The sequence below is a fragment of the Peromyscus californicus genome, unplaced genomic scaffold, assembly GCF_007827085.1.
Source record: "Peromyscus californicus insignis strain IS unplaced genomic scaffold, ASM782708v3 Scaffold_3__1_contigs__length_106647218, whole genome shotgun sequence".
Lineage (NCBI taxonomy): Eukaryota > Metazoa > Chordata > Mammalia > Rodentia > Cricetidae > Peromyscus > Peromyscus californicus.
In genome coordinates, this window is record NW_026294551.1 from 102,949,758 (window position 1) to 102,970,171 (window position 20,414).

Here is a 20,414-nt window from a genome sequence, read left to right on the forward strand (position 1 = left end):
TACTTCGTAAACTATATTGAGTATGTAAAACACAGTTGATAGCATTATCCCCACAGGACACAAAGTATAGTATGTCTTCTGTGATATTCTTTTTTTTTTTTTTTTTAAGATTTTTATTTTATTTTTGGTGCATTTGTGTTTTGCCCTCATGTATGCCTGTGTGAGAGTGCCAGAGTCCCCCAAGCTGGAGTTACAGACAGTTGTGAGTTGCCATGTGGGTGCTGGGAATTGAACCTGGTCCTCTGGAAGAACAGTCAGTGCTCTTAACTCTGAGCCATCTCTTCAGCCCCTTCTGTGATATTCTTGATACAAGAAAGTATCAGTCCTGTCCAAACCACAGAATACTATATGAAATAACCAGTTCACATTCTTTAAATTACTAAGGCCAGGGGTCAGAGACGGCTCAGCAGTTAAGAGGTTTTATTTTCTTCAGGAGGACCTCAGTTCAGTTCCCAGCACTCACATTAGGCAGCTCAAGTCACCTGTAACTCCAACTCCAGGAGAGGCAACACTCTTTTCTGGTCTCCTGGGGCATTACCATACACATACATTTTTAAAAAGGGGAGGGGGCATGGAAAGATGGCTCAGTGGTTAGGAGCAACTGCTGCTCTTGCAGAGGACCCAGGTTTGATTCCCAGCACCCACATGGGAGCTCACAATTGCCTGTAACCACAGTTGCAGGAGATCTGGCATCCTCATCTAGCCTGCTCAGGTACATGCATACACATAATACATATATATAATACAAGTAGGCACACAAACATATACACACAAATGCAAATCATTTGTTTTTTTAAAGATGACAAAGACCATAAAGGAAGGAAAACTGGAAATGTTACAGATTGAGGGCTATGGAGATATACTAATGCTATATTATATATAATTCGAGAACATAAGAAATTAACAATGGAAAAAATTGGTGACATTCAATAAGGATCTGCTGTTTAATTTTTAAATGACCATCAGATGTGCTGTTGATGTTACAAGTTGCAATGCAAACTTGATGGTTACGGTGGCACCCTGCACCAGGCGTGCAGACCAACCAACCAACGACCAACTAACACCAGCCAAGGTCAAGCTTTGCTTTGTGGTGGTGTTGTTATTTATTTTTCCAAGAAAGGGGTTCGCTGTGTAGTCCTGGCTTCCTGGAAACTCACTCTGTAGACCAGGCTGGCAATGAACTCACAGATCTGCCTATCTCTGCCTCCTCCTGAATGTAGGTAGGGATCAAAGGTGTGCGCCACCATCACCTGGTATTTTTTTCTTTTTGTAAGCAGTGCTGAGGACTCAACCCAAGACCTTACACATGGTTGCTTGACACCGATTTCTATCCCCAGCCCTGGTTTTCCAGTTTGATTATTGGACCATAGTTTATGTATGATTTTCACATTAGGTTAGAATGAATAAAGGGACTATGGGAACTTTGTATTGTTTCTGGTATCTTTCTGTAAGACCAACACACATGTACCCACATGCAAATGAACATGTAAGACAAAAAATTTTCATATTAAAGATTCCTCAGGATATATTAAGATCAGTATATGTAATATCTATCCCCTAATTTAGATGTGCATAAATTTCTAATGTGCAAGCAATGAAGTTCTGTCAAATGACTTTTCAAAGTGAGATAATTTTAAAATAGCTCTTGTCAATGTGAGACTATTGTCTGAATAGCTCCCTAGTAATACGTGCTAGCTTTTATTCAATCCAAATCAAAGCCCCCATCCTTCTCATCCCAAATATTACTTACATAATCACCTACTACAGTATGATGTTCTTCACAATCTGAATGTAAAAAAACAAAGCAGTGAAGAGGCCACCCTAACTACAGCCCCTCAATAAAAAGCATACTGTCTAAAACACCATCAAATAGGTGTAACACTTGCAACCACAGAACCTTCTTCAATAACTGAAGATGCCTGTTTTAGGGACATTTACAACAGCAGGATTACCACTGAGGACTATCAATTAGGCAATCCAAAAGCATGCCCTTGGGTCCTCTGATGACCAACTTTGAACAAACAGGTCCAAATTTTGAGAAGAAATCCCAATTTTAGGACTTTTAAATAATTATAAAGATGTATCAAATTGAGAAGGTGGCTCAGTGGGTGGTTTGCTGCACAAGCCTAAACAACCTCAGTTCAGATCCCTAGAACCCAGACACAGTAGCGCACACACACGTCTGTAATCGTCGTCGTCGTCGTCAGAATTCTACCCTTACTCCACATGAGCAGTTCAGGAGTTAAGCAAAAGGTCTTGCATCTCATGACGACGTGCGCGCAGCGTGGTCACACAATCAGCACATGCGTGGTATAGCTCCGTAAGCCCACCTGTGCGTGCTCACTGGGAACCCTTAAAAAGCCTGATGCAGACCCCCCCCCCAAATTCTGTTCTGCTCTCTTCTCTCTTCCCCCACCCCATCATCTTTCACTCTGCTCCTTCCCAGGCCTGGTTCTCTTGTACCCCTCTCACACCCCTCTTCCTCCTAATAAAGCAGTCTTGGCTGTGCCTCGTTACCTTTCCGCCGGTAACCAGTGCTGCTTATCATTCATTTCAGTCGTCCCTTTATAGGGATCGGGAAGCTGGGGGGTTGGGGTGGAAGGACAGCTAGCCTGGTATACACAACAACCAACAAGAGACCCTATCTCACCCAAGGAGGAAGGTGAAGACTGAGGATTTTCCTTTGTCCTCTATATGCACAACATGGCATGCATGTGCTCCCCCCCCCACATGCACACACAAATACATATACATACACGCAAAAAGATTTTTAAAATATTGTCAATATCAGAATGCACTACTAGAGGTGAGTCAGTGTCTTTGCAAGTAGGTAGCTTTTATAAAATGGTAAAATTTGGGGCTGGGGAGATGGCTCAGTGGTTACAGCACTTGTCACACAAACATGAGAACTGGAGTTCAGATCCCCAGAACCTATGTAAATGTCAGGTGGGAGAGGCAGGTCTGCCATGCCAGTTAGTCCAGCCTCACAGGCAGGGACAGAATCCAAGAGTACAACGACCAGTGAGATTAGCCAAATCAGGGATCTCTGGGTATGACTGAGACCCTTGCCTCAGTAAATAAGCTAACACCAATCTTGGATCTCTGCATATATGCAAACACATGTGCAGACCAACACACATGCATAGGCTGTAGTTAGGGTGACCTTTTCGCTTTTTTTTTACATTCAGATTGTGAAGAACATCATACTGTAGGTGATTATGTAGGTAATATTTGGGGTGAGAGGGACGGGGGCTTGGATTTGGATTGAATAAAAACCAGCAGGCATTACTAGGGAGCTTAATCAGTGTATACACACTCTCACACCACCATCCTTCTTTGATTGAAAAAAAAAAAAAAATCTTGGAATGATGGCCAGACTACTTGCCTTTGATTAAATCCACATACAGGGGCCAGAGAGATGGCTCAGTGGTTAAGAGCACTAGCTGTTCTTCCAGAGGACCCGGGTTCAAGTCCCAGCTCACAGCTATTCATAACTCCACTTTCAGGGGACCCAATACCCTTTTGGGGTTGGGGATTTAGCTCAGTGGTAGAGTGCTTGCCTAGCAAGCACAGGCCCTGGGTTCGGTCCTTAGCTCCGCAAAAATTTAAAAAAAAAAAAAAATTCCACATACATTTCAGGATCAAAAGAACAGTTCATTCATGAGTCAAAATCAAACTTTGGGTTTGGGAATATAGCTCAGTAGCAGAGCTCTTGTTTAGTATTCACAGATCGTGGGAACACCAGCACCAGGGGCAAATGAAAACAGGAAGCTGGGGGCTAGAGAGTTGGCTCAGTGGTTAAAAATGTTTGTTGTTCTTGCAGAGAACCCAGGTTCATTTCCAGGCACCCACACAGTGGCTCACAACCATCTGTAACTAGTACCAGGTGATATGACTCTTTTTTGGTTTTCTGAGACAGAGTTTCTCTGTATAACATCCCCAGCTGTCCCAGAACTCACTCTGTAGACCAGGCTAGCCTGGAACTCACAGAGATATACCTGCCTGTGCCTGGGATTAAAGGCGTGTGCCACCATTGCCCGGGTGATATGAGTCCCTCTTTTGACTTCTGTGGACATGAGGCATGCACACAGTGCACATACATATTATGTAAACACATACATATAAAATAAAAAATAAATACATCTTAAACAAAAATAAAACAGAAAGCTAGCTTTCATTACTCCAAGAAAATTATAGATACACTGCAACTTGCCATGATTCTCACTTACTCCATCACCAGTCAAAAATACCTTTTAGCAGACATGGTGGTGTTTAATCCCTACACTTGGGAAACAAAGGCAGGAGGACAAGTTCAAGGCCAGCTAGGGCTATATACACAGTGAGACCCTGCCCCCAAAAAACCAAAATAATTTTATTGAGGCATTTTGGAGGTAGAGCAGCAGAAGGATCAGGAATTCTGGATCATCCTAGACTACATACTTGAGTTTAAGGCCACCCTGGCACACATGCTTCCTCAAAAATACAAAATAATAAAACACCTAAACTACCTAACGTCATTGCTTAGCCTAACTCCCCTCTACAAACTCAGACACTTATTAATAATGCTCAAGTCGGGCAAAATCAAGTGACACAAAGCCCACTTAATATTAAAGTGCCGAATGTCTCATATATAGACACAAAAGGACACACTCATGCGTGCACACACACACAAACAGAACTATTTAGCTGACACTAGCAACAGTACACTGTAGAGGACTGTTTAGCTTGGTGATCAGTGACTGGGAGCTATCACACACTGTCATTGTCAGCATCATAAAGAGGGATCAGACCACCTAGGAAAAGAGCTAAGTTCAAAGTATGACTTCCAGTTACAGCCAGGGACCATCTGTATATTCTAAGCCAACTAAGACTTTCTGTAATCTTGGGTTCTATATTTTCATAAAGTTTTAAGAAGGCCTGGAGAAATGGACCAGAAGTTAAGAGCACTTGCTGCTCTTGCTGAGGACACATTTCCATTCCCAGCATCCACAACAGTCAACTTAAAACCACCTGTGATTCTAGTCCCAAGGAGATTCAGTAACCACCTCCCCAACCACCTGCATGGATGGTTGCACATCCATAAATGCATACACATACAAAAACAACATCTTTAAAAATTTGTTGTTGTTTCCAGACAAGGTCTCATTATACCACTCTGGCTAACCTATAACTCTACATACAGACAAGACTGGCCTTGAACTCACAGAGATTCACCTGCTTCTGTCTCCCAAGTGCTGGGATTAATTAAAGATATGCAACACCATGCCTTGCCAAAAAGAAAAAAAGGGGGAGGGGAAGGGGGTCTGGAGAGATGGCTTGGTGGTTAAGAGCACTGGCTGCTCTTCCAAAGGACCCGAGTTTAATTCCCAGCACTCACATGGCAGCTTACAACAGTCTGCGACTCCAATTCCAGGGAATCTAACACCCTCACACAGACAATACATGTAGGTAAAATACCAATGCACATAAAATTAAAAAAAAATTATTAAAAAAGGAGGAGGAGGAGAAGCAGCCACAGCAGCAGCCAGGTAGTGGCACACACCTTTAATTCAGCTATTCATGTGCAAACATCACCACACACACACACAAGCACATACACATACCATGTTTTGCTTTGTTTCAGAAATACAGTGTTGCATGAGAGTCTGACAGTGATTAAAAACTAATGATTACACTATAATAACAATTACTTAACCTCTGCCTTCCCTACACAGATGATTTATGATTAAAGTTTCAAACTTGAAGTGCTGACCAATTTTTATCTCCCTTGTCTGGCAAAATGAACCCTTACAACATCTGAAATTTATCCAACCAGATTAACTCTACCATTAGATAAAAGAGACTTACATTATTTGCCCTCCAATGGTTGACTTGCCAGCATCTAAAAAAAGGAACAGCAAAAATATGGGAACATAGGTTAAAAACAACCACCAATATATACAAATATAACTACAGGGATTTTTTAGCATGCACAGTCAAGTCTTGCAAAAGCAACTGAACTGTAATAGGAATTTCAGGATCAACTTCTAGGGACCCTTTCCCATGTACAATGAATGAGGCTAAGATTCCCCACAGGGCAATGATGACTGAGAAATGCTTTCCTGATAAAGAAGAAATAATTTGTTTTGTTTTATTTGAGACAAGATTTCTCTGTGTAGCCCTGGCTGTCCTGGAACTCACTCTGCAGACCAGGCTAGCCTTGAACTCAGAGATCTGCCTGCCTCTGCCTACAGAATGCTGGAATTAAAGGCATCTCTCACTTTAAAGAAACAGGATAGGCATTTCTTTACAAATTTCAAAGTTATTCTTCTCTGAAAGGAGTGTGATATCAAGAGGGAGATAGGTCAAGCCTGGTGGGGTATATCTGCAATCCTAGAACTCCGGAGGCTGAGGCAGGAAGAACATGGGCTGAAGGCCAGTCTGGATTACTACATAGAGAGTCCCTGTTTCAAGGTAGAGAGACAACACAGAATTCAGTATTTTCTTCTCACAATTTGACAAGTCAGAAATCATATAATTAAGCAAGGTCTTGTTTGTTTGACTAAACCAGTTACTTGGCAAAACACCCAGAAGTTACTCTAAATTACTAATTTCTTATTTCATACAAAATTAAGCTGACTAGTTAATCCCATTAAAAGGAACATATCAACTAAAGAACAAAAAACATGCACATTTCTTGGATACAAACTAATTATCCATTACACACATTCTGAAGTTTATTTTCTTCCAGTTTCTATGCCATTTCAAAACAGTTGATCTGCCCAAATTTCAAGAACAAAGCATTGGTTTTTTTGGTTTTTTTTTTTGGTCAGCTGAAGCAAGTTAAAAAACATAAAACCAGCTGGGCAGTGGTGGTACATACCTTTAGTCCTAGCACTCAGGAGGCAGAGGCAGAGAAGAAGGTGGATCTGTGAGTTCCAGGACAGCCAGGGCTACACAGAGAAACCCTGTCTCAAAACAAACAAAAAACACCCAAAGTATGTAAAGACATGTGACCCTGCAGTCAACTCTCACGTGTGTGCATGTGGACAGAGCATTTTAGATATTTCATTACTTTGACTCAGTTTTACTCTTTTACATCTCCAAGTAGCTAAACAAGATGTTCTACACTTTGATGTCCCCAATAACTCTGGTCATTGTTTATGAGATTTGTGAAGACAACTTACCGACATGCCCAATGAATACTACATTTACATGTTCTTTCTTAGGAGCACCTGGGGGTGCCACCACCGACTTGGGTTTTGGTATTTCTTCTTCTTCCTCCATCATTTCTTGGGTACTTTCCTCTGGTGGCCTTCCATCTCCCGAGGAGCCACCCCCAGGCTCTGCTTCACTTATTTCTTCTTTGTGCTCCCATGATTCTTCTGGGGACATTTCTGTTTCTCCATTTTCTACTGAAGAAAGGTATTTTAAATCAATATCTTGAAAAGAGACTTGCCTGCACTTTAAACAGTCCTTAAATACAAATCACTTAGTCAGGTCCCTCTCCTGACACCCATGACACAGGCAGAAATGGCTGGGTTTTCAAGCTGGCCTCATGGCTGACAGCAGAGCCAGAGGCTATACCATAACACATAGCTATACTAGCATGGTGTCATTTCCTAAGGGTAGACTACATGTAAACAAGAGAGCCATCATTCCCAACTGCACCTATCCCAGTATCAAGATGTCCTGACTGTGGGGAAGAAAAGGAAAGTATAAAAACCAGAATAAGGTGTGTGAAAGAATTTAGGAGATAAATTTTCTGTGTAAATAATAACTTTTGGCATTAACTTTAATTACCACCTTGGAAATAGGAAACTTTTAAGAATACTAAAGTTATTTTTATTTTTATTTTTTTTTTTTTTTTTTTTTTTTTTTTTTTTTTTTTTTGGTTTTTCGAGACAGGGTTTCTCTGTGTAGCTTTGCGCCTGTCCTGGAACTCACTTGGTAGCCCAGGCTGGCCTCGAACTCACAGAGATCCGCCTGGCTCTGCCTCCCGAGTGCTGGGATTAAAGGCGTGCGCCACCACCGCCCGGCTAAAGTTATTTTTAAAAGGATGGAAATTTTGATGAAATGTTAGACTAGGCATGACGGGATATGCCTTTAATCCCAGCATTCTGAAAGTAGAGGCAATAGGATTAGTAGTTTAAGGCTACAAAGATCCAGCCTCAAGAAACAAACAGACAGACAGACAAAGTCAAGGGAAGAAGCACTGTGTTTAAATTAGCTAGCACTTCTGCTCGACTCCACTTGCAGTCACTAATTGGTCTAGGCTGTGCTAAAATTCTAATATCAAAAATTTAATCGTGGCGTAAGCATAGACATTTCAGTCATCAGAACATGTACATGTGCATCTTAAATCTGGAAGTTTCCTATTACTGTATTAATATGGTCAGAAATTCTTACCAACAGGTTCTGAAAGTTCCATGCTAACAGCTGAATTTGAACCTAGAGGAAAAATTGAAACAATACATATTCATAAAAAGTATCTAATTTTACACATCATAGAAAATGTTTTCTTGCTTAGATATTAAAAAAAAATTACCTTCACACAATAATGACTGTTCTTGAGAGGCCTCCACAGGTGCTGGTTAAGAAAAATAAGTTCTATTAGGAATTGAGCTCTATCTTATTTACTTAGCTTTTGACATATAATAAAAGTAGAATTACAATAAACATACCACAAACCTCAGCAACTCAGAACAATGGCAGCTAATTTGGGTTTTCAAATCAGAAGCCTGTTTAGCCTACTTTTCAAAACTCTATCAACTGCAGACAATTAAAAGAAATCTGGGCACCAGCAAGGTGGCTCAGCAGGTAAAGAGCTCACCATCCAAACCTGACAACCTGAGTTCAATCCCTTGAGCCCACAGAAAGGTGGAAGGAGAGACCCAATTCTACAAAGCTGTCCTCTGGCCTCCACACATGGGCCATAGCATATTCACACTGCACTTACACAAAATAGTAATTTAAAAACTCTCTTGACAGCAGCCAACTTTCAATAATGGAAATGTATTAAAAATGTTAGTCCTACTTTTCAAATCTTTCCTTCACAGATATTATCAATGTAACACAAAGCCCACAGCAGATATTATTATTTGGATTTTACTTATTCAATATGCCTCTTCTCTCTTTCTCTTCTGATAATCCACCAACCCAAGAAGGCTGTAATTGCCATGTTTATCAAATTCCCAAGTAATTTGATACTAAGATAAATGGCAATTGTTTGAAGCCTCTGGAATACATACATTAACATATTCAGAAAAGGTGATTCTTGACTGATGTGATCCCAGGAGGCAGAGGCATGCTGATCTCTGGGTTCAAGGCTACCCTGGTCTACATAGCTAGTTCTGGGACAGCCAGAGTTACATGGAGAAACTCTGTCTCAAAGTTATTATTTTGTTTGTTTGTTTGAATACAGGGTTTCTCTGTGCAGCTTTGGCTGTCTTGGAACTCACTGTGAAGACCCAGCTGGCCTTGAACTCAAGAGATCTGCCTGCCTCTGATTCCCAAGTGCTGGGATCAAAGGCGTGTGCCACCACTGGTCTCATAGGAGTTCACAGACTCTGGACCCACAGTTGGTAGCCTGTATGAGACCAGTCTGGGCCCTCTGCACGTGTGTGATCTGGGTCCCTGCCTGCCCATAATAGATATTTGGTAAGTGTTAATTGGTAGAATTGAGCTGAGGGTAGCAGTTTCCATTGAGAGTGAAAAGTGACAATGACAGCTGCTGACTTATTCAGTCCTCTCAGTATGCCTATCATTTCAACACTCTAGTTGATAAACCAGCAGGATTTCAACCCAGGAATTTAGCTCCGTTTTAGGGTCCTACCACTACTCTGTTACTTACTGCCTCCTTCCCAAGATCACTACCTGACTTTCTCTGGTGAGTAAGTAATTTTTCCTTACCCTTAATAAATTGTTCTTCAAAATGGAAAAGCAAGGCCAGGTGTGGTAGTACACACCTGTAATCCCCAGCCACTCCAGAGGCTGAGGTAGGAGGATTCAAAGTTCAAGGCCAGTCTGGGCCTTGACAAAGAAAAGCAAAAAAGAAGGGCTGGCAAGATGGCCCAGTAGGAAAGGCACCTGCCACACAGCCTGGTGATCTGAGTTGTTCACTGGAGGTGCAGTTCAGTGGTAGAACAACTGTGTCCCGAATTAAAATGATTCCCCTAGGTCTGGGAATATGGCTCAGTCTTCAGCACTTGCTGCTCAAGTACGAACACCCAAGATCAGCCCCAAGTGGACACATAAAAAGTCCAGTGTAGTGAAGATGCTTTTATCCCAACCAAGGCGATGGCAGAGACTGGGCTTGCTGGCTTAGCCAGTCTAGTCTAATCAGTGAGGCCCAGGTTCAGTGAGAGACCCTGTCTCAAAAAAGAAAGAGAAAGAGGCTAAAGATGGCTCAGAACTTGTTGTTCTTGCAGAGGACTCAGGTTTGATTCCTAGCAATCACATGGTGAGGCAGTCACCCAAACACCAAACCATCACCAAACCCCAGTTCCAGGTGACATGACAGTCACCAATGTGGTGCACCAACATTCATGCACACAAAAAATTCATGCACATAAAGTAAATTTTTGTTGTTGTTGTTGGTTTTCTGAGACAGGGTCTCTTTGGTAGCCTTGGCTGTCCTGGAACTTGCTTTGCAGACCAGGCTGGCCTCTAACTCAGATCTGCTTGCCTCTTCCTCCCAAGTGCTAGGGTTAAAGGTGTGCACTGCCACCACCCAGCTAGCACATTTAACTTTTAAAAAATGATTTATTTTTATTTTATGTTCATTGGTTTTTGTCTGCATGTATGTCTTTTTTTTTTTTTTTTTTTGGGGGGGGGGGGTTCCGAGACAGGGTTTCTCTGTGTAGCTTTGTGCCTTTCCTGGAACTCACTCTGTAGCCCAGGCTGGCCTCGAACTCACTGAGATCGGCCTGCCTCTGCCTCCCAAGTGCTGGGAGTAAAGGCGTGCGCCACCACCGCCCAGCTTGCATGTATGTCTTATGTGAGGGTGTTGAATCCCCTGGAAGTGGAGTTACAGACAGTTGTGAAATGCCAAGTGGGTGTTAGGAATTGAACCTAGGCCCTTTGGAAGAGTAGTTAGTGCTCTTAACTACCGAGCCATCTCTCCAGCCCCAGAACATTTAATTTTTAATGAATTAACTTTAGCAGTTTTCCTTTCTTTTTTCAGTTTTTCTTTCTCTTTCTTTCTCTCTTTTCCCCCTGAGGCAAGGTCTTAGCTCTGCCTGGTCTTGAACTCAAGGAGATCTATCTGCCTGCCTCTGTCTTCCAAGTGTTGGGATTTAAGATCAAGCCACCATGCCAGGGCAAGTATGTATGTATGTACTGATTGGTTGATTTTGTGAGTGAGTGAGTGAGTGCGTGCGTGCGTGCGTGCGTGCGTGCGTGCGTGCGTGCGTGCGTGCGTGCGTGTGTGTGTGTGTGTGTGTGTTAGAGAGAGAAAATATGCACAAGCAGATGCTATAGTGGGAGCATGCACATGCATGCAGGTCAGAACAAGAGTTGATTCTTGCATTACCCATTACTGGGGGGGCAGGGTCTCTCTTACATCTGCGGGACTATTGGGGTGATTTTCATCTTTGCTTCTCACTTTGCATAGTAATGCTGGGATTACAGATATACACCCTAACATCTGGCTTTTCAACATGGGTTCTGGGGCTCAATCTCAGGTTGTTAGGCTTATATGGCAAGCCCTTGCTTTTTTTTTTTTTTTAATTGTTGTTGTTGTTTTTAAGACAGGGTCTCACTTTGAGCTCAGTGGCCCAAGCTAGCTTTGAACTTGGTGGCAATCTTCCTGCCTGGATTATAGGCATGTGCCTCCAAGACCTAGCTTCACTGAGGTCCCTGCATTTTTTCTACCCCACTCCATGCATTCACTCAATTTCTTGTTTTGTTCTGTTTTCCGAGACAGGGTTTCTCTGTGTATCCCTGGCTGTCCTGGAATTCACTATGTAGACCAGGATGGACTCAAACTCAGAGATCCGCCTGCCCCTGCCTCTCAAGTACTGGGATTATAGACTGCTTGAATTTTTACTAAGAATGAATACAGTAAAAACCATTTTGGATGCGACAGCTTTCTAATAGAGGGTTATGGAAGTGCCTTACTCAGGAGGTTGAAGTATCCCTTAAATAAGAAACTAAACATCTCCAGCCCTCAAGGAAACCAACCTATCCCACCAAAATTGCATGTTGAGACAACTTTCTGCTATAGGCAATACTGGAAAACAGTGAAAGACAACAGAACAAAGTCTGCTGAACACAGAAAAACACCATGGTTCGTCTTAATTCTCAAACATTCAAAACATGGAAATGCGGCTAGACATTGTAGCAAGCTGGTACTGTCACTCAGGAGGGTGAGACAGGAGAATCACTGAATTTGAGGCCAGTCTGGGTTTCACAATGAGTTCACAGTTAACAAGAGCTACCACAGTAAGACCCTGTAAACAAACAAATGCAAAGTAACGAGACCTGAAATCCCAGGTACTCAGAATGTGGAAGCAGGAGGAGCACAAGAACCCTTGACTTCAAGGCTAGCCTGGGGCACCATGAACAGACTCAAAGTGAAGAAAGGAAGGGGAAGGGGTGGGAGAGGAGGAGGGAAGGGCACAGGTACAAAGGCAAAGAAACCTGTTCAAAGCCACCTACTATTCCATTCATTCATTCATTTATTTATTTGCCATCTACTATTCCATTCATTCATTCATTTATTTATTTATTTGCCATCTACTATTTCTTGAATGCAGAAAGAGGTAGTTATAGTACTTGAAACTACAGCAGTAAGACAAGAGATGTGGGAAATCAGACCAATGGGCCTGGTTTTGAAAAACTAGAGACTGTTTGATTTTTTGTTTGTTTTTGTGAGAAAGGGTCTCACACTATGTAGCTCTGGCTGTTCCGGAACTACCTCTATAGATCAGGCTGGCCTCAAACTAACAGAGATCCACCTGACTCTGCCTCCCAGGTGCTAGGATTAAAGGCATGCACCACCACCTGCCTGAGATTATTTGATGTTAAATTACAAGGAACCTTCCTTGTAATTAGCAGTCACTATCACTAAAATAAGCTTTGAAACCAGAGCCTGCTCCTCCATTTATTCATGGGCATAATCTTACTAACGTGTTTTAACCTGTAATTTTGGCATCTATAAAATGGGCTGGCAGTATCCAAGCATTGATACCGCTGAGATTAAGTGGTAAACTGTAGTGACTACTCCATAAATTTACAACAAGCATTTCAGAGTCCTGCATTTATTACAAAACCTTTCAGAATGGAAACATTAGAAAGGCAAATTCCAGGGCTAGTCTGTCAGAAAATCCATGCTGGTTATAGAAACTGGCTATAGGCATTCCCTTCTTCACTATTAAGCAGCATGGTATGGCAGAAAGAGCCCTAAACTAGCAGCTGGTAAGTCAGGACTCCAGATTCGACTGTGTCATTAACTCTGGGAGTGACTTCAGACAACCACTTAGCATGTTTAGGCTTCAATTTCTGTATCCAAAACTGAGGCTGTATTTCTGCTGGAGTCATTTTCAGCCCTAATGTTCGAAGAACATATTGATCATATCATTAAAGCAATGCCTGGTATCAACCTGATAAGACTTTCTGTAGCGTAACAAAACACTCTACTAAATTTTTTCAAGTAATCATAAAAAGGTCTTATTTACAATTTTATGTCTCATCTATTCAAAAACAAAAGTATATTAAAATAATGTAAGCCAGAGCCACTCCAGATAGTGTCAGTAAGATACAAAAATAGAAAACATTGTCCTACTACCAAAATTAACTACCCAAAGATGGACACAGATTGCTCAGTTATATGCACTTTTGTTTTTGTTTTTGTTTTTTTTCACTTCAAATGAAATGACGTTCAGTCACCTAGTTGTAACCTGTTTTGGAAATAAGCTATAGTAATGGAAGATGCTTAGGAAATTCTTACTGTTTCTTTCTTTCCCCTTGAAAAAAGAATTACGGTGGGAAACAGTAACTAGTTCCTTTCACTAGTTTACTAGAACAAAGCTCTTTATGAAAAACAAACTGTATCTACTGCCAAGCTCCTTAGTTAAAGTTCACTAAAAACAAGGACAAAGCTTTCAGGCACCCAAATCTACTGCTGTTTGGTAAGAAAGAATCAGATAGTAAGATAGGTAATGTTCTACTTTGCCAAATTCCTGGAAAAATTAAAAGTAATCCCAGCACTTGGAAGGTGAGTTCTGGTCCAGCCTGGAAACACAGTAAGATCCTGCCTCAGCACAAAACCAAGGCATATATGAACACCTGGCAGAAAACAGACACATCTTATGATTGGGAGAACAAGATTGAAACCATTTGCGGAGGGATCCTGAATCTTCACCAATCTCTTGCCTCCACATCCTTTGCATGTCTTTGCACTTCTTCTGTAGTCTTCCACTGCAGCAAACTTACATGGCTTCTTTCTAGACTCTTTTAAAGATCATAATTCATTACCTTGATGTTCCCACCAGCGCCTCCTTTCAATGCCTTGCACAGCATCCTACATTCAGTAGACAGGCAAATGCTTATTCGCTGCTAGACCGGATAGCTGAGCAAAACATTCCACTCTACTATGTTAACTCACCCCAAAAGTTTACTGAGTCTTTTTCATTCCTTTCTCTTCAGCCAGAAAGATAATTCTATTTTTAACACTTTTAAGATTATTTCTTCCCTGGCAAATAAAGGCAAGCAAATCAAGGTTGTATTCGTTCTTTACAGTATTTCCCTAACTTGTCTTGAAAATTTGATACTGTTTCTCTAGTGTCAAGGATCTAGATCTAACTTGGGGTCTTTTGATTACTAGGCAAGTGTTCTACCACTGAGCTATGTCCCCAACTGCCCTAATAATTCTACTTTCAAAATCTGTTGTTTTACTATTACTGTGTATGTGTGCATGCATGTATTCCACAGCTTGTGTGTGAAGGTCAGAGGACAACTCTGTGGAGGTGTTTCTCTCTTTTCCACTTACTTATGTGGGTTCCAGGAATCAAGCTCAGGTCATCAGGCTTGCCTGACAAGTTTGGTTTTTTTTATTGTTGTTTTTAAACCTAATAAGCCATCTTGCCTGCCCTGATCATGTTGTACCATTTCAAAGAAGTAAAATATAAAAAGCACAACAATGCAATAAACTATATACTAACAATACTAAATAAAACATGCTCCAAAGGTTTGTTTCCAGTCAAAATCTCAGTTTAAACAGCCACTCAACCTAATACTAGCTAATGCTCCCTAAATCCTCATACTCATGCTGTCCATATGTGTGAAAACATGAACCAAAAACCAAACATCTAATCCCCATCACTGTGACATTCTAGTAACAATACTTATCACCAATTTTTTCCTACTCTCCTCTACTTAATATTCCAACAAGGCCTACCAGTGTCTTTATATCTTTATTTCTGCAGACATTTAAACTGTAAAACAAAACCCAAACCAAAAACATAGGTTGGGAGGTTGGGCAGATGGCTCGACGTGTCAGAGAACTTGCTATTTAAGACCTGAGTTCAAATCCCCAGCACTCACTTTAAAAAGGCAGTGTGGTACTACTATAGGCACAGGCGTATATAACCTCAGTGCTGGGGGAACCAGAGGACCAGAGACAGGAGCTCACTGGAGTTTAACTGACTGCCAGCCTACTTCCCGGTTCATAACAGATCCTATCTCAAAGGAGTATGGCAGAGTAATAAAGTAGGACACTTGATGTCTTCCTCTAGTTTCCATGAACCCCACACACAGGTGCAACACATACACACCCACACACTACCTCTCTTAGGCTGGCATGTGTGGCTAGATGGTCGAGTCCTTGCCTAGCATGTACAAGAGGCTCAGGGTTTCATCATCAGCACTATTAAAAATAAAAGACTATCCAGTCTTAAACAGGAACTAGTTAACATAATAAAATATAAGAGTTCTGCAGAAAATAACCATTGTTTGTATTTTGGATACTCTCTAATCTTCTAGCCTTAAAGAAGAACCTTTTGAAACTGTCCAGTGATCAGAAAGCCAGGCAGGCACAGTGGCAAGTACAAGTAACTTTTCACAGCCTCTGGCTCAGGCAGGAAGACCGAGAAGATAGCCTGGGCTATATAGTGAGACCTGCCTTTAAAAAAAAAAAAATCCAAAACAAGACTAAGGATGGAGCTCAGCTGGCAAGAGTGTATGCCTAGCATGCACGAATCCCTGGGTTTGAGCCCTGACATCATGTACACCATGTACTTGCATGTGGTGGGGCAGGCCTGTAATCTTCGCACTTGGGAGGTAGAGGAGGAAGAGGTGTAGCAATGGGGAGACCAGCCTAGGCAACATGACCTCGTCTTCAAAACATAAAAATAAAAATCCATTAAGTGATAATAATGGTTGCTTAACCTTGAGAATATACTAAAACCTAAGTAAAAACTTTCCAGTCATTTTTAAGACCTCTATTTTCATTGATAGTCACTAGCCCAATTTCCTTGGCTCTGCAGAAAACTGGACTTAATGGATTATGCTTACTAACACTTAAATGAGTTCTTCTTAATCATTGTTAGGAATTTGGTGTTTTCACATTTTCAAAGAGAACATGGTCAACACCAGGTTTCCAGTTCTGACTCGGGATGGCTGGGGACAGGCATATCTAACAGCCTTTCTCTTTTGGCACCAAAGCCCCTTCCTCTACTACTTGTCTAGGCAGCACTGCATTTCAAAAAAAAAAAAAAAGATAAATCATCCCGTTTCCAGGAGAAAGAGATAGCTGTCATCAGCAGGCACAGCCTAAAGGTGGTTCTAGGGACCCACTCCCTCAGCCCTCTGACAGCTCTCCTCGTGCAAACACCAACCACAGACTGTCTGGATAACACGGAAACAGGCCACATACCTTACGGACAGTTACCTCACCATCAACACATTTGGGTTCCCTTAGCCAGTTACAGGCTAGGTGCTACTGCCTTTTGTTTTCTCTGCTTTCCCCAAGCAAGATCCACTGATGGCAACATTTTTAGACCCAAAGTTCCCAAACTTTAGTCCCACATAGCTCTAGATTTCTACTTAGGCAATATTCAGACATCACACACAGAAAGTTTATAGTATTATTATTTCTCTTTGATGAGTATAGGTTCTTACTCTATCTAGCCCAGGTGGATCTGGAATTCATGGAAATTCTCCTACCTCAGTTTCTCAAGTGTTGCGATCACACAACAATTAAAAAAAAATTTAAGCCAGGTGTTTGCCTTTAATCCCAGCACTTGAGAGGCAGAGGCAGGTGGATCTCTGTGAGTTCCAGGCCAGCCTGCTCTACAGAGCGAGATCCAGGACAGCCAGGACTGTTACACAGAGAAATTCTTTCCAAAACAAAACAACAAAAAGAAGTTGAGTTTCTTTGTTTGAAAGAAAAAACATCAACCACACACAAATAAAAGAGATGCCAGTCAATAAAACAGTCAAATCCCCAGGGTTTGGGGAGAGCAGGTAAGCATGTCAAATCCGTCCTGCATAATATAGCCCCAAAGTTCACTGTTCACCCCCCACCCTACCCCCACGAAACGTGTAATCTGTGCTTACATATGTTCCTCACAAAAGCATTTCCCTAAACACCCTTTCACTCCTGGAGAGCAAACTGAAGCAAAAGTTCCCCAAGAAACTCAATTCCAAGAGAACTTTTACTTTATTATTATTATTATTATTATTATTATTTATTTATTTATTTTTTAGGAGGATGTTGCCAAATAGTTCCAGTAGTCTTCACCTAAAGATCTCCCTGTCTGAGCCTCCTGAGTCCCGGGGTTACAGACAAGCACCACCACACCTGGGAGAGAGAGGCTAAGTGATCCTGACATTTGTTCTCTAAGGTTCCTCCGAGCATCCTCCTGCCTCTGCCTCCCCTATAGGCATTACCTAGGAGTACCACCATACCAGGCTAAAGTCCAGAACTCAAAACATAGAAATTAACAATATACTTTCACTTGAAATGAGCTCAAACGATCTGGCCCTCCAACGTCCCTGCTAAATAATTAAAGGAGAGTCAGCCTTTTTCCTTCCCTTTCCTTTTTCTCTTTAAGACAATACCATAGTTACTCAAATAAGCACCAGCATGAAGGCATACTTAAGTTCACTCAACGGACATTGGTACAAAATCAGCACCTGAAAGCAGGCTACCAATCACACAGCTAGCTTGTAAATAGATGTTTAAAGACTGAAACTAGAAACCAGAGACAGTCTATCTAGTAATTACTGCGCGGGACAACTATTAAGTTATCAGAAATAGTCAAGTGCCCCAAGTAACAGACTAGACTACCAATCAATACACGAACACAAACTAAGCTTTTCTAGCAAGCAGCCCGTATAAGGTCAACACTTTTAAAGCAATTAAAGTCTAAACGTGCCACTCAGAAGGAAGGTCTTGAATCCCACTTAAAAACCTCACATAAGTCATTTAAGTTTCCTTCTACATGTTACTACTGAGGGATCTTTCTGACATTTTTTGAACTTTTTAAGTTTTCAAAATGTTAAGAGTGGAAAAAAGGTCTTTGTATTGACAGCCAACAGTTCCTGGCGGATCGCAAGCCTGCAATGCATCTTGGGATTCCTTCAGGTCGGCCGGTGCCACAGATATTTAAAACGCAATTACAGTTCCAATAGTAGAAACTGCAGCAGGAACAGCTCTGTGGGTCAGGAGAAGATACAAGCCTTGTCCCCCAACTCCTAGGCTCTCCCACTCCCACCTGCGGGACTTCAGACCTCATCAGTCCCCACTTCTGGGCCTCGTGGCACTGACTGGCCAAGGGCCTGCCCGATCCCATACGGTTGCTGTGTCTGCGGTTGAACCGCGGTCTTCGGCCGAGGGGCGAGCTCGCCGGGTCTCCGGGTCTCTGCTCCTCCTCGCCCGGGCGCCCCAAGCCAGGCAGCGCCGGGACTGGAGGTGCCCCACCCAGACCAGCCGGCGCCGCTGTCAGCGGCCCACGTGCCGGCCGGCCGGGCCGCGCGTCCTCTCACCCAAGCCACAGCGGAACTCCGGCCCTAGCCCGCCGCCCGTGCCCTGGGAACATCCAGCCCGGCCCTTTACCCGAAGGGCCTCCCGCGCTGCTGCTCGCTCCGTGGTCGCCGCCGGCCGCGCCAGCTGGGGATGGCGGCGGCTGGGCCGGGCCCCGCAGGAAAGACGGCACGAATTCTGCGGCGTGGACGTTGGGGACGAAGGGCTTGGCGTTGACGTTGAGTTGCCGGCTGAAGGCCGCGCTGAGGTTCTCACGCTGGGCCTCGGCCACCGCAGCTATGGAGCCGCTGCCGCAAGGCCCTGGCCCGGGCGCCTCCATATCCGTCTGGTCCCAGCAGTCGGGAGCGGAGTCGCTGCTGCTGCTGCTCCCGCCACCGCCGCCTCCGCCGCCTCCGCCGCTGCCGGGATCCATGATCGGGGGGGCCGTGTGTGTGGTGAAGAGAGGGCGGGAAATGGAGGCGGGGGCGGCCGACCGGGGAGGAGCAGGCCGCGCTGACCCAGCGAGGACGGCAAGACAGAGGGGCCGGCGGCCAACGACTCACTCCTCGGCGTCTTGGGCGTCAGCTACAGTCCAGACTGGGCACTTACGACCGCAGCGACAGCAGCTCAACCCTCCTCGTGTGTGCGAAAGGATCTCCTCCCACCCAGCCCCAACTACCGCCGCCGGCCTCACCGCCAACCCCACGCTTGGCGTGGATTGACCCCTCGCTACCACCCGTACCTTCGCCTCGGTAGTTCTCGGCTATGTTAGTCCGCGTTTCCGCCTACGAAGCCCTGCCGACAGCTAAACTACAAGTTCCGACAGCACCCGCGCAGACCTGCTGCGGTTTTAAGGGCCGACGGGAGTCGGAGTTCAGCGACCAAGCGTCACCGGAAGCGGCTGGAGGTCCCGGCAGGCAGCGCGAGGAGGCGGAGGTCTGGTGGCCGGTCTGCGCTCCCATCTGTCGCAGGGTGGGGGCAGGGACGGGCCGTACTTGGCTGGGGCTGGGCGGTGGGCCGGGCCCTTCGGCACGCGGCGAGGACCACCCCAGCCTGTAAGGACGTGGACAGCAGGCCTAACCTGGGGGAAAAATTTTTTTTTCTTTCCCACTTTGAACACCCTTTCTGCCTTCTCCGTCTCTCAGTCTCTGTACTGTGTTCTTTTTCTCGCCACCCCCAACCAGAGTTTGCCCTACATTTCAAAGCCGGCGGGGAGCGTCTTTCCTTTTATGTATTCATTTGTGGAAGAGGCAGTAAAACCGTCAGATGTTACAGCTTAAACTGCAGTGTGGCTCATAAAGGAATGGGCCCAGAATTACGGCAGAAGAGATTGTTAACTGGAAACTTCCATGACTCACGTTATGTTTGACTAGTCATTAAAAGCCCTCACCTAAACTTTTTTCCATCCGTTCCTCCTCCCTGCCAGGAGATTTACAAATTAATCATGATTGCCATATTTCTTAGTGTA

The 20,414-nt window shown here is 43.5% G+C and overlaps 2 protein-coding genes across 4 annotated transcripts in view; one reads left to right on the forward strand and one right to left on the reverse strand.

Annotated features, from left to right (window-relative positions):
* The window catches only part of Gspt1 (G1 to S phase transition 1), a 40,095-nt gene extending 20,477 nt beyond the window's left edge, over nt 1-19,618 (reverse strand). The window contains exons 1-5 of one of the 2 annotated variants that reach the window (XM_052759501.1): nt 19,040-19,618; nt 8,528-8,569; nt 8,389-8,430; nt 7,167-7,391; nt 5,848-5,881 (exon numbers count right to left, since the gene is read on the reverse strand). In XM_052759501.1, the coding sequence (XP_052615461.1) occupies nt 5,848-5,881; nt 7,167-7,391; nt 8,389-8,430; nt 8,528-8,569; nt 19,040-19,379 (683 nt within the window). In that variant the 5' untranslated portion in view covers nt 19,380-19,618. Of the gene's footprint in view, nt 1-5,847; nt 5,882-7,166; nt 7,395-8,388; nt 8,431-8,527; nt 8,570-19,039 lie in introns of both variants that reach the window. The other variant, XM_052759500.1, reaches the window with a different exon arrangement.
* The window catches only part of Tnfrsf17 (TNF receptor superfamily member 17), a 131,282-nt gene that overhangs the window by 34,480 nt on the left and 76,388 nt on the right, over nt 1-20,414 (forward strand). The window lies entirely within an intron of this gene.